Raw genomic sequence first — 14,799 nt, forward strand, 5'->3', positions numbered from 1 at the left:
CCTGAGATGCACTATAACTCAAAGCCAAGTGAGGGCATCTTCAACTGGAAGGCTCAAAACGCTTAGCAAATATTAGCTTAGCCTTCCTATACCTCTGCAATGCAATCTCATATGCCTCATTTTATAGCAAAGAAAACTGAGACAAAACAAGTTAAGCAATTTGTTCAAGGACGTCAAAGAAATAAAAGGCAAAACACATTTTAAGATTTTCTTTTCTTAAGAAGAGAGCAAAAATCTTCCCATAGAAATAACACTAAAAGAGCAGAATAACAGAAGGCAGACAACAAAGACACAAAGTAGATTAAGAACTACAGACCACAATGGCCTTGCTGATATACATTTTGTTGTTTTGTATGAAATCGTGGAAGAAAACATTCTACAAAGTTGATAGGAAATCTCTACTCTAATTTTCAGCTGATGATACTCAGTTGAGGATACATTAAGCATTTTATTAAGTTGAAGAGAGCTAAGACAACTCCCCCAAACCTTCCAGCATCCATTAAATCTTCTCAGGCCACCCAGAGATCTCCCTTGACAACCCACTCATCATCCACTGAAACATCCTCATAAACCACAAAGACGACATTCACACTTCAGCTAATCCATCTCTTCAAAGGCAAGCAGAGAGGAGAGTGAAGCCCTTTGAGTCAGGGCTTCGCTGGCTTAAAGAAGGAAAAAAGTGGAGTTTCCACTCCAAGGCAGTCTGCCAGCATGTGATGTGGGTAAGCAAAATGGATTAAAATAGCAGTGATGCTCACCACCTCAATTCTGCTGTTATTTTGTACACGTATATGATAAATCTGAAGTCTATTTTAACAACACTGTGTCTCCATAGGAAGTAAGACCCTTAGAAATAAGAACCCTGTAAAAGCACATTTCATCTTCAGTGGAGCCAGAATAACCTGCTCTCACATATAGGTCAGCAACACACCTGAATCCAAGATCTTCAGAATCCCAGCACATCCCTGAACCATTTCTGCAATGGTTATTAAACCCCAAAATGGCACTTTCCCAATGGGTCACAGCAATCCTACGCAACATGCAGCCTTCACACAGTCCATATTCATCTATTTCACAGTTTACTTCTAGGGGGCTCAGGTTGCTGGGCATAAGCTAGGAGTGTTGCAGCTTGGATCAGTTTTCTCAATGGTAGCAGTAATAATCCTCTGCCAACCAACATTTTCCCAAAGTCCATCAAGGCCCTTCTGCCTCGTGGGTCAATGGGCATGCCTCGAGAATGCATGTGCTCTGAGAAAGAAATGGGTTATTCATTCAGGTCCAGTGCACTCAGCCTGCAACTAGACAGTACGTCTAGTGCTTCTTGAGAGGTGCTCTTGACATGATGGGGAGGCATTTTCTTTGCATCAGAACTACAGTCTAACTGTGGTCCTTTGAGTTGCCTTGTCCACATGGACTCCACATATGTCCCAGGAATGAATGACTGGATTCTTTTAAAAGAGGTGCAGCCATTAAAGTTCAACATTCACTCTGCACAACTTTCTTTCTCTTGCAAGAAAAAAAATTGTAACCTATTTTTAAGAGCAAGAATCTCAAGAGCAACTTTCTGATCAGGACAGAAGGCAGGACAGCCTGCACATGCGTGTAACAAGTCTTCAAAAACCACAGCCACTGTAAAGTAAATCACAATTTTTCCTTCTATTCTCTCTTTTTCTCTTCCTCTCTTTCTTCCTTCTCTCTTTTTTATTTTTCTTTCTCCCTTTCTCTCTTTTTCTCCCTCCCTCCCTCCCTCCCTTCCCTTCCCTTCCTTTCCCTTCCCTCTTTCTTTCTCATCTACACAACTTCAAGTTTTAAGGGTTGGCAAGCAGTTCCATCAGTATCAGAAAATAGATGAGGGTAGCTTAAAAAGAATGGATGCCACACCACCACTCACAGGTTACTCGTGGCCCACAAGCCTAAGCAGAAACAGAATATTGCTATTTTTTCCCATTCTTGCTGTAGGAACATTTGCCAGACAGACAGTGAAGGAATAAATGTGGGCAAAGAAAGCCCCAGCCCACTCAGGAAGATCTTTCTTGGCTTGAGTGCTCAGTTCAAGAGCCACTTATTGAGATCTTTGTTATTCATTCAGCAAACACCATGAAAAGTGTCTTGAAATACGTCTGAACAACTGTTTCCAGTCACAATAAAAAGTCAGTTCCATAACATTCAAGATCTTTCTTTATTCAGAGAGCGGTATGATCTAGGGAAGGAAACATGAAAGTAAACAGGGTGAATGAAGGCAGAGACCACCTACACCAGAAACACTGGATAACATCAGAGAGTAACAATGTTGATAAATCTCATCTGTACTTAGCTTAACAATATGTTTTTGTAGATGCTGGGGTATCATGAAAGAAGTTTTCACCAAAGACAGCAAAAAGAACACATGTTCAATGCGTCTAACGGAAGTTTCATTGACTTTCTCAGTACCTGACCATTGCTTCATGTGGATGGATGACAATAAAACCAGACTATGACTGAAGACATACTTAGGAGAACACATGGGACAACTGATGTTGTCCACGCAGGATCTCGTGCTTCTGCTTTGTACAACCTGAAGTTCCCACCTAAACTGTGAGCATCTTGTTTCAGAATGATTTACGGCAGTAAGAGAGATGTGATTCCACCTTACTCTGTTGTAAGCTGCTGCTTCCCAACTGTGGGAGTTAATCCATTAACCCTTCAGATTAGACGCACACAGTCTTTATTTACACTGATTGTATAAAGGAAGCAGATGGCTTACTTCATCACAGACTTGTGACTTGTCATGTCAGCCATATGAATGAGACTATGACCATGCTCCCATACCCAGGCTTTTACAAGCATGCTGTTACTACCAAACTTTTAATAACTTGTAAGGACTTCAGTGTTGGAACTCTCGTCCTGACATTTCATCTTGCAGATAGGCCAAATATAGCACATCTGGAACTGATCGAACCTTCTGGTGTGGCATAGATTTGCCGTTCCTGCCTCACAGCCATGTTGGAGTGCTGAGAGCATGACAGCACAACAGACATTAAGCTCAGTGCTTTGTTTCATGTCCACGGGCAGTATGAGACCACTCATGTAGTGTATAATCTCATCTTCAAGTCATGGTGTTCTGTGACAGCAATTTACCACAGCAGTAAAATCTCTACCCAGATTTTTAACTGTCCATTGCAACTGGGCACTTATGCTCATCCCTCAGTGTAGGTTGGCATTCCATTTTATATGAAATAATTGTTGAAAACAAAGCTGCCTAAAAGCAAAATAATCATCAAATTGTGGTCTCTGCATAACAATATGGAAGTGTTGCACGTAGAATGATTTTTCATTGGCACAAAGCAAAATAAATACTGTCAAATCTTTCATAATATGAGCATTAGCACATGCAAAAATCAATAATAAAACAAAACAAAAACAATCATCATCATCAACAAAAGCATATAGAAAAGATGGTGAGAATCAGCACAGAATCTTTTGTGACAAGAAGGAATTTTCTGTTACTTTGGATGCCATTCAGTCACCAAAAGACTATGAGATAGAGAGCTTGGTTGGAAATTCAAAGTTAAACAGAAGTCTTGTCTCACAACCTATTGAGCTGAAAAATAAAATAGAAAAGCTTTAATTAGATGGATGAATGTCACAGAAGATCACAGCTTTTCCATAGCATTTTCATTGAAATTGGCTGACACAAACAGTAAAGTCCCACAATGGAAGGTACTTCTGAAATAATGAGAGGAGATGCCTGGGTCCTTCCAACACTTTTGACTACACAAGAAAGTGCCATTCTTCTTATAGCTATTATTGCCAAATTTACCCAGGCAGAAGAAACAGACCAATAATTTAAATGAAATCAGATAGTCCAATATAGGAGATGGAGGGTTTCCTAGCATGAAAACATCTCTTCTGAGCAGAAAACCTTTTCCACTAGACTCCCTATGCTACCTCTTTCTCTCTGTGAAGCAACTGTTTGTAAACAGGTAGCCATCAGCCAGTAATGCAAACAGAGATATCAATAGAGTGAAAGATACGTCTGTTGTTCTTAAAATAAATCTAGACAAGCTGGACCACTGAAAGAGCATGCTCATTAGACATAAGACTCAAACCCACATGGGTCCATATTGTTGCTATTACCAGAACCACATCCAGACTCTTTCTGAATTTTATTGTCATCTTAGAGACATATTTCCCAGTAAATTTCATGGTCTAAATTGGGAGCACAGAACTGTGACTCACATACAACATCTTCTTGTCAGTGGTAAGAGGATTTCCTTGGAACCATTGTTGGCAAAGACAAATGTCTCAACCGTATAAACATTTTAGTTAGATCTTAATAAACAGTTATTTGTTGGGGAGTTGGTGTTAATCTCTAAATGTAAGTGGACCTCTTCAGTTATTTGTAGACGCTGGGTCCATCTCTGTTCTGATACTGTGGTCCTAACCACCATTGTATGTACTTCCCATACAGTAAGCATACAGGAATGAGAGAGGAAGAGATTTAAGTACTAAGACTACAAATTACTGCATGTATTCAAGGAAGAAGATCAATGAAGAAAGGGAAGCTGAACAAAGAGCAACACAGAAAGCGAGGGTAGTAAGGATACATCTCCATCTTTCAACTCTTCTTTCTTCAATCAGGAAAGATACAATTTGATCTTCTACCCACCCAGTCTGGGATAACACCTGAGGTCGACTTCCACAGCAGCACAAGCAGCATCTACACTAGCACCATGACTGGGCGCAGGAGTGTCCTTTTGTAGAAGCTCCCCATTGTCCCCACTTACTGCAATTCAGCAGGCATCAGAGAAGTTTTATGGTTCATGAATTGGATGAAACCAAACAAGAAAATGCATTTCATGAGTGTACCTACTGTACTCCAGTTGTAAATAAACCCATGGGACCAGGCTAGAGTTAGTGTGAAACAAGTCCCTCTGAGATACATCACATCAGGCCCTCCACAAAAACTGTTTTGCTCTGAAGAGCTGTTCTGACTCATCTGCACTACTTTGTTAAAGTAAGTACTGCCACAGAACACCATTTAAAATGGGTGCTTACAAAAACATTCTGAAGAGGAAGCAGGGAGTTCAAAGAAGAGCGAAGAGATCACAGTACCTTGGTATCAAACACCTTTTACTGATAGTAGCAAGCACATGTTGCTTCAAGCTCAGCTTCTTCCTGCCAAGCTCCTTCGGATGCCAAGTAAATGGTTCAAAGAACGCAAAGAGGCAGTCAGGCTAGGTCCAGCCAGACCCTTAACCTGAATGCCAAGATGGTTAACTTCCCAGAAAAGACATGCTTTCAGAAAACTGTAATAGGCAGCACACACCTGCAAACACCCACATTAGAGTCCCCTGAGAGGAGACAACTATAAAGATCATGGTTGTTAGCAGTATTGGGATTACTCTGCTGGGTAGATGCAGCTTTTATTTTGGGAATTCCTGGACAAGAGCTACTAAAATAAAAGCTACTGAAATAAGTCAACAATTGGTAGGTGAACATATTCATTTTACAGAAGTCTGAATTTCCTGAAGAAGAAAAGAAAGGCTTATTTCCTTACTCCAAGGAAATAGGCCAGGCAAGTAAGATTTGTTTAATTGATAGGGGAAAGAGAAAGAAAAATATATATATATATTGTTAAGCTAAAGAGAAAACCCTGAATTTGATTGAAACATTGCTAAATACATTAGGTACAAAGCCTGTGCACCAACCAAATGGCTCTTCTGAAGCTTTTCTTCCTGCTCTGCCCTATGTGATTTTCATAAAAAAAAAAAAAAAAAAAAAAACAAACACGATTGAGGCACTGAAACATTGTAATTATCCACAAAGTCTATAATATACTTCTGCTTATAAATAATTATATATCTATGTAATTGTGTACATACAACACAAAAAATAGTTTACCACCCAATATGTTCTTTCTAGCCTGCAAGACAAAGATTACTGATCATAGCTGAAAAGATTACCTGGATCTGGGCTCTGTTTCCAGCTGTTATATTAGATATTGTCCAGCAGGCTTCCCTTTTGATAGATTCTTTAGGGTTGCTTAGCAAATGCAGTAAGCTCTGCAGGGCAGAACAGTTGAGAATTATCTGGGTCTGGGTATCAGTTATCTCTCAGATGCAATTTAGAATTATTTAATTTCATAATGATCCACAGACTGGGCGGGTGGGATCGTGGGGGGTGCCATGCTAGAGAATGACAAAAGTAGACTAAACTCAATAAAAACTTGCTTTAAATAATTTGCTTCATGCCTTTGACAGTCATGATACAGAAATCCTCCACTAAGAAATGAGGAACCTACAAACTTTGACAATCAAATAACTTTGGATGTTCCTTGATTTCACCACCAGATACGGAACAACTACATTGTAAATACTTTCTTTAGTCATAATTATATATTCTTATAATTACTAAAACTGGCAGTTGTGCTTAGCCAAATCTAACATTGCTTTTTATTAAACTGAACAGTAGTAGAGGATATGTAACATGTTGCCCCTCTCCTCCAAAAAAAAAAAAAGTATTGAAGACATATGAATACTCCTATTTCCTCCTTACTGCAAAGGAGATGTGTTGAATGCCAGCACCAGGTGTTAGGTGAATTGAGTATCATATGTGTATAAAGACCTTAAAACTGTGATTTGTCTTTTGAATACATGTTCCTGTCTTTGCTACTGGAAAATGAGAGGTAAAAATTAGATATATTAATGTTAAAGATTTTCAGTATCTCCATGAATACTATGCTTGTTTCTCCTGAAGAACCAATTGTGGGACCTTTGCTCTAATCCAATCCAAGTGTCACAGCAAAAAATTTTATGACAATGCAGGCATGCAGTAGTAAGTGAACAAGGCTGTGTTGAGGAGAACTAGAACTGGAAGGGGTATTTGCTTTTCATAATATTATCTGCTCTAACTTACAATGCCAGAGCTTAAGATTCTGTGTGAAAGAAAGATCATTAAAAAGTGGAAATCTACTTCAGCTGAACTGTCCTGTTCTTTAGTCTATCAAGTCCCACTCACTAAATATAGCTAAACTCGTGACAGCTTGGCTAATTAGCTGTACACCATGTACAGACAACATTTTAACAACTTCTATTCATTTGCCTTTCACATTCCCTTGTATATATTTTGTTTGGACAACACAAAAAGTAACAAAGCCAGCTCTCTGTTATTTATTTTGATTTACTTTACCATCTTCGCCCTTTTTTTTTCTTTACTTTCTCTGCTAAGATTGTGCCACAGAAAAGGGATAAAAAGATTGCAGAAGTAAAGTATGTCAAGTTCTTTGGTAACTCAGGTTAGAGCTATGATACAAGCAGAAGAGTTAAATGAACCCAGTAAGCCTTCATCTTGACATTAATGAATAAAAATAATTGTGAGTTGTATGTTAATTTTTTGTCTTATTTCCCATGCAGACTGATATATATATGAATCTGTTGTGAAACACTGGCCAAAGTCCTACAAAACTGCCTGAATATGCACAGCAATAACTATGCATAACTGTTCCTGATGTACTACAGCTACTTCAAAACCAGAGACTATTTATGAATACACTTATTCTTTTCAGAGGACTTGTCTACATTACATTTAGTTTCCCCTCATTCTTCCCATCTACTCTGCTCCTCTAGTCTTGACTAACTTTAGAAACCAGCATCAAGTTCTTGCCTCGTGGCTCTCTTTCTTCAGATCCTTAACAAACAAATACAGGTCTCAGTGCAGATTCCCAAACACTCAGACCACAACTTTATGTTCTGCAAAATTAACTAATTCTTTCTGAATCACCTCACTATGATAATTAAGTAAATTAAAACTGAACATCATATTTATTTAAAAAGTCTGTATTATATAGAAATCCCCCATTTTTCCAACTCAGTCATATAAGCCTACAGTCCCCCACGACAAATGCTACAGGCATATAATGGTTATGAGCTCACAGAGTACAGAGCTCAATTTACATTACAGTATAGCAATTTCATACACAGCACCGTTAAATATGCTGGCATAGGATAAGTAAGGCTTTTATTACATTTTAGCATGTACTAGAATCACAGAATATCCTGATTTGGAAGGGACCCACCAAGACCACTGAGTTCAACTTCTGGCTCCACACGGGACTACCTAAAAATCAAACCATATTTTCAAGTGTTGTCCAAACACTTCTTGAACTCTAGCAGGCTTGGTGATATGACCACTTCCCTGGGGAGCCTGTTCCAGTGCCCTTTCAGTGAAGAACCTTTTCCTAACATTCAGCCTGAACCTCCCCTGATGCAACTCCATGCCATTCCCTCAGGTCTTGTTGCTGGTCACCAGAGAGGAGATCAGTGCCTTCCCCCCCACCCCCTTTTGTGAGGAAGCTGTAGGCTGCCATGAGTTCTCCTCTTCTTTAGGATAAAAAAAAAAACAAGTGACCTTAGCCACTCCTCTTATGTCTTGACCTCTAGACCCTTCATCATCTTTGTAGCTCTCCTTTGGACACTCTCTAATAGTTTTATGTCTTTCTTACATTGGGACACCCAAAACCACACACAGTACTTGAGATGAGGCCACACCAGCACATAGTAGGGCTTCCCTTCCTTCAACTGACTAGCAACGCTCTGCTTGATGCACCTCAAGGTATGGTTGGCCCTTTGGGCTGCCAGGGCACACTGTTGACTCACATTCAACTTACTGTTGACCAGAACCCCCAAAGCCCTTTCTGTGGGGCTGCTCTTCATCCTCTCATCTCATAGACTGTATGTATATTGGGATTGCTCTATTCCAGGTGCAGAATCCAGCACTTGCTTTTTTTAAACTTCATACTGTTGGGAGTGATTGCCCAGCCTTTTAATTTGTCAAGATCTCTCTGCAAGGCCTCTCTACCCTCAAGGGAGTCAGCAGCTCCTCCCAACTTAGTGCCATCTGCAAACTTGCTTAGTATACCTTCAAGTCTTGCATCCAAGACATTAATGAAATTTTTAAAGAGAACTGGACCTAAAATGGAGCCTTGGGGAACCCCACTAATGACTGGCCACCAGCCTGATGTAACCCCATTTACTATAACCCTTTGAGCCTGACCTGTCAGCCAATTGTTTACTCATCACATTATTTTTTTGTCCAGCTGTATGCTGGATGCTTTGTGTAGAAAGATACTGTGAGAAACAGTATGGAAAGCTTCGCTGAAATCAAAAAAGATCACATCTACTGGATGCTCTCAGTCAACCAGATGGATAACCTTGTTATAAAAGAATATTAAGTTAGTTAAACAGGACTTTCCCCTCATTAACCTGTGTTAGCCATTACCAGTAACTGTGTTGCCTTTCAAGTGTTTATCAGTAACTCCCAGAATGTTCTTATCTGTAATTTTACCAGGCATTGAAGTGTGACTGACCAGCCTGCAATTTCTGGTATCTTCCTTCTTGAAAATTAGGACATTAGTCAGCTTCCAGTCAGCTGGGACCTCTTCAGATTCCCAAGACTAGTGAAAACCAATTGAGAGGTCTCACAATGACATCAGCCAGCTCTTTTAGTACCATGGAATGAATCCCATTGGTCCCCGTAGACTTGTATGCATTTAGCTGGAGCAGCAAATTCTGAACAAATTCAGAGTCTGCTGTGAGTTAGTATTCCTGCAGTCAACAGTCCTCCAACTCAGGGCTCCAGGAGTCCCAGGGCCCATCATTGCTGTCAAAGATGGGCAAAGAAGACATTAAACATCTCTGCTTTGTCTATGTCCCTGTTTGTAAGGTGACCAGCCTTACCAAGTAATGGACCAATGTCATCTCTGGTTCTCCTTTTGCTAATATACTTAAACAACCTTTTTTTGTTGTTGTCCCCCGCAATACTGGCCAGGTTCAACTTTAATTGAGATTTGGCTGCACAAATTTTCTCCCTACAATGACAAACAGCATTTCTATAGTCCTCCCATGTCACCTGGCCTTGCTGCCAAAGTCCACAATATTTTCTTTTCTGCCTAAGCTCTAGAAAAAGATCCCTGCTCAGCTAAGCTGGCCTTGTGTCCTACTTGCTTGACTTCTGACATTTTGGAATTGCCTGATCCTGCAGTCTTAAGAGATTGCTCTTAAAAAGTGACCAGTACAGATGGACCCCAATACCTTCTAAAGCAGAATCCCATGGGACCTGACTAATAAGTTCCTTGAGCAGCCTGAAGTCTACTCTTTCCATATCCAGGGTCAAAGCTTTGCTGGAAGTTTTATCACCAAAGATTTGAAACTCAACTACTTCATTGCCACTGTGGCCAAGTTGGCCACCAACCACCACTTCACCCAAGACGCTCTCTGTTCACAGGCCACCAGTCCTAGTCAGCTGTTCTGAGAAGTTATCATCAATGTGCCACAGGAATTTCCTGGACCTGTTTGTATCAGCTGTGTGGTATTCCCAGTTAATGTCTGGCAAGTTGAAGTTACCCATAAGGACAAGGGTAGCTGATCTAGAGTTCTCTCTTAACTCTTTATAGAATAATTAATCAGTATTGTCAACCTGGCTGAGTCGTTTATAGTAGACTCCCACAATGACATCCACTTTATTTGCTTGTCCCTTAGTTCTTACCCAAAGGCTCTCAACTGTGTCATTGCCAACTGTAAGCTCCATACAATTGAGTCCCTCTGTTACATACAGTGCAACCCCCCTATCCCTCCTGAAGAGCCTTAAGAGTACATCATAACACACCAGTCACAGAACTCTTTCCACCACGTCTCAGTTATGCTAACGATGTTATAGCTCCGGGACAGAGCCAAAGCTTCTAGCTTCTCTTGCTTATTCTTTATGCTATGTGCATTAGTGTAGAAATATTTCAAATGTGCTCTAACGTAGCCAGCATCTTGTGGAGACTAACATAGCTCACCTAGCACATCATCCCTCAAACTTTGATGTGCTGTCCCATAGTTTATCACTGGTGAGCCTCAGTTTATCCCTTACACTCTTCAAGACTAGTTTTAAGCTCTTCCAATCAGCCCTGCTAACTCTTTAGCAAAAATCCTTTTCCCCCTTTGAGAAAGGTTTATCCCGCAGGTCTGGTGTTGTATAGACCATCCTGTGATCAAAAAATCCAGAATTTTGCCAGGGACACCAGCCTCATAGCCATGTATAGATAAGCTGTGTCTGCCTGTTTCTTCCAATACCATTCCCTGCAACTAGAAGGATAGAGGAAAACACTACCTGTGCTTCTGAACTTTTAACCAACTGGCTCAAGGACCTGCAGTCTCTTTTGATCATTCTTGCTGTTTCTTTTGATCTCACTGCAGCTTCATCATTGCCTACATTAAAAAAAAAAAAAAAGGCAAGAAAAAAATGATAATCTGAGAGCCATATCAGGCTAGGAAGTTTTCTGGTAACATATTTAACCCAGGCCCCAAGGAGACAGTAGACTTCCATATGAGTTGGGTGTAGTTGGCGTATTGTGACTCTGTTCTTCTCAGAAGCGAGTCACTAATGACAATAACCTGTCTCTTATTTGTTAATGTAGGTGGTTGTGATGCAGGGGGTAGGTTGACCTGCCCTTGGCGATTCCTCCAACATAGACGGACCATCATAGACATCATTGTCTGAGCATCCTTCAAGTTCCAGGGCCTCACACCTATTGCATAAGGGAACCCGAGAAAGTGAGGTAGGCAGGGAAGGAGTTTGCCTGTTGCCCTAAGCAGAAACCTGTTTCCTTATCTCTTAAGTTACCACCGTCTACCTACCTGGTGGCGAGAAGGTGGTGGATCCTTTGTATCTTATGTTATGACTGGCTGATGCATCTATCCCAGGATGGTAGAGTACAATTCCACCAATTTCCTTCTCAGACTCCCTGATGCTCCTCTACCTCCCCACCTCCTCAGAGAGCTCTGCCATTAGGCTGAGCAGTTTCTCTGCCTGGCCATACCTCCACCAGTTGCACTCACTGCTGCCCTCAGACACTGACAGAAAACTTGGGCACACCCTGCAGCTTGAGACCTGGATGGCTGTGTTTCCTTGGGAGCTCTGTCTGGGTAACTGCGCCAGATCCAGTGAGTGCAGAGGCCATAGGGGATGCAGAAGACATAGTTTTCTGCTTGGAGGATACTACCGCTAAAGATCTTTGTGAGAGGATTATGACCATCGATTCAACTAACCATTTGGACTGGTAGACTGACAATGCCCTTCCTGCATGCTCTTCCATGCAAACTGCTCTGCAAACTGCCACCCCACGCCTTGTTTGCCCCATGTTGGGGTTGCAGTGCTCCCTAGGGCTGCCTTCTGTAGATTTTGGAGGTTGCTCCTGGCCCCACCCAAGCCTCATCAGTTGCTTTCACAAGAACGATTAACCCCTTCCAGGAGGAGAATAGTGTCTCCTTTTGACAGCTTGCCTTCACCACACACTCCCCAATACACAGCATGGCCCATGGGTCCCATCCTGTGGGTCTTGTGAGGCCTAGGATCAGTAGATGCTAACATCATTCTCCCATTACTGCATTTTCTTGAGGCCCAGTAGTGCGATTTCATAAAGATCTATTTAATCTCATTTTAACAAAATATTTTACCATAGTTCTGGCTCTGACCTCAGCATATTTTTTTAAATAAGTAATTTTGTAAATTACACAGGAAGTTCTCTATTTTATCAGTCTAACATCTCTTTCACACACTTTCCCCCCGAACCTTTTCTAAAGGAATCTTAGATTTGATGCTGAACCAAAAATCCCAGAGCTCTCTGCTAAACCAAAGAGTGGGTAGAAAAGAAGCAGCTGAAGCACATGTAGTTTCCTGCTGAAGAACCTCAGAACTGAACAGCAGGATTGCACAGGCAGCAGAAATGAAATTCACATTCACTCTGTGTATTCTTTGGAGTGACTACAAAAGAGGCCATCTAGCCCAATAGTCAGAGTGAGTTTTACAGTATAAAAATCTGTACCCATAAGACAGACTAATTTACTTCACACAAACTAAATGTAAATAAAAAAAATTACACTGGGTTTGAAGACACAACAGGGAGAGGCAGTAAGTTCTGTCTTCACCACCAAATCCCTGAGCATTTTTATTTGGAAGTCTACGCTTTCTGGTTATTCAAGAACATGGTCTACCACAGTATCAGAGCCGAATAACCATTAACAGGATGAGCTATCCATCTGTAACAAGACCACATCCACAGCTAAGAATGTTCTTGGGAAGATTACAACTCTTTCAGCGAGATTCAAATCATTACCTATACTGTAGCTTTTTGCAGTAGTCAATATATATGTATAAAAAAAACGCACATGGACAACCTTGTCTTCTGCTTTTGTGGGATTTCTTCATGAACTGGGATTGCCTGCACCCTCCTCCTCTGATCATCCTGATAAGCTCACTGCTGGTCCCATTGGAAAGAACTGGCTTCACGCATATTTTTAATGCAAACATCTTAGATATTCTACTTGGATTTTGCAATGGGAAAAAAAAAGTGTCTGTTTCAAACTGAAATGATTAAGATGATACAAGTAACAAAATAGCTGTCCCAGGAGCAAATGTCCTCACAACTACTCAGCAGTTTCTACTGAAATCCCACCAGTCTTCTTATTTCTTGATAAATGGGGGTAGCCAGTTCTTTGGCTTTCTCTGCTCCAGCCTCTAAAACCTTTATCAGATGGGATTTGTCCCCCTGGAGTTTCTTGATTTCATTCCTGATTGGTGCAAATTTTTGAATAACTGCCTCTGCTACCACCATTTTGTAGTGAGCAGTGTCAAGACCAAGAGATTGGTGCAGCACTTCTTCTACGCTAAGTCCTGATACTGCAGCATGAATGGACACCAGATTGGAGACACCAGGGCGACTGACTGGGTCATAGGTCACCTCAGAGGTAAAGTCAGTCACAGCCTTGCGGAATTTCAACACTATCTCATCAGGGCTGTCCACTATGTTAACAGTAGCTAACTTCTGTGGGTCTGATTTAGACATCTTCACCGTTGGATCTCTGAGGGATTTTATTTTCTTTGTTGTACCTTAAAAAAAAAAAAAAAGGAACAATTATGCACATGCACAGACAATTGTTTCTTATGACAATTGCTAAGAACACTGGTAGCTGTATGGTAAAGCTGTTTGCCCATGCTTAAAAAGGAGTTGTGAGCACAATTGCGTACCCTCCTATTTAGTCCTTACGGTCTCCCTGTCCTTCTAAGTCAATTTTCACCTCGCCTAACTAAATGAAAACTTAACTTCATTTTTGCCCTCCTCTCTAAGTGGAAACTTCTGTGGGGACACTGTCTAATATTTTCTGTGGCTACATGATGATCTTCCCCACAAACTCTCTCATTCTGTTACATTCCTGGCACCAGGAATGAGATACCTTGAGAGCACAGAATTGACATTACTGAAAGCTTCTGTAACGGTGGGGGAATGGGCTAAATCCCTTGGTAAATAGAAGCCCAGAACAGGTAATCTCCTTTAGGAAACTCTTATCACCAAGCATTTTGGTAATTATTCTAAATGTCAATAAAGACAGCTAGTTCTCAAGAGTTCCCTAACCATAGACTAACCAGTTCCGTTAAAGGGAAGTCACTGCTCAGACAAAGCTGTGGGTATTGTACAAACTACTAAGATACACGTGTGCACATGAAATAGAATAACAGCATTAGGGGAAGATTGCAAAGTATTGTATTTAACAGAATCAACCTGAACTGTTTCAGTCTTTCACCAAGAAACATGATTCATGGTATACACAAAAGTACCTCTAATTTAGAAAGTATTCACACCAATTGCTTTTAGACATCTAATACAACCAACTAAATTCATCATGTATTCTTCATTGACTGATTATGCACTCAGTGTAAGGACAGGGTACAGTTCAGACTACCCCAGAAAGGGCTCTGTTCTGAATCACCTTTTGGAAG

The 14,799-nt window shown here is 40.8% G+C and overlaps 1 protein-coding gene across 7 annotated transcripts in view; it reads right to left on the bottom strand.

Moving 5' to 3' along the window:
- Positions 1 to 2,160: 2,160 nt before the first annotated feature.
- Positions 2,161 to 14,799, bottom strand: part of WARS2 (tryptophanyl tRNA synthetase 2, mitochondrial) — a 117,264-nt gene continuing 104,625 nt past the window's right edge. For 4 of the 7 annotated variants that reach the window (XM_050708047.1, XM_050708046.1, XM_050708045.1 and 1 more), the window contains one exon: positions 12,921 to 13,911. In XM_050708047.1, the coding sequence (XP_050564004.1) occupies positions 13,463 to 13,911 (449 nt within the window). In that variant the 3' untranslated portion in view covers positions 12,921 to 13,462. Of the gene's footprint in view, positions 3,581 to 12,911; positions 13,912 to 14,799 lie in introns of those variants that run through there. The other 3 variants (XM_035569592.2, XM_035569593.2, XR_007707684.1) reach the window with 2 other exon arrangements.

Source organism: Cygnus atratus, chromosome 1 (assembly GCF_013377495.2).
Source record: "Cygnus atratus isolate AKBS03 ecotype Queensland, Australia chromosome 1, CAtr_DNAZoo_HiC_assembly, whole genome shotgun sequence".
Classification (NCBI taxonomy): Eukaryota; Metazoa; Chordata; class Aves; order Anseriformes; family Anatidae; genus Cygnus; species Cygnus atratus.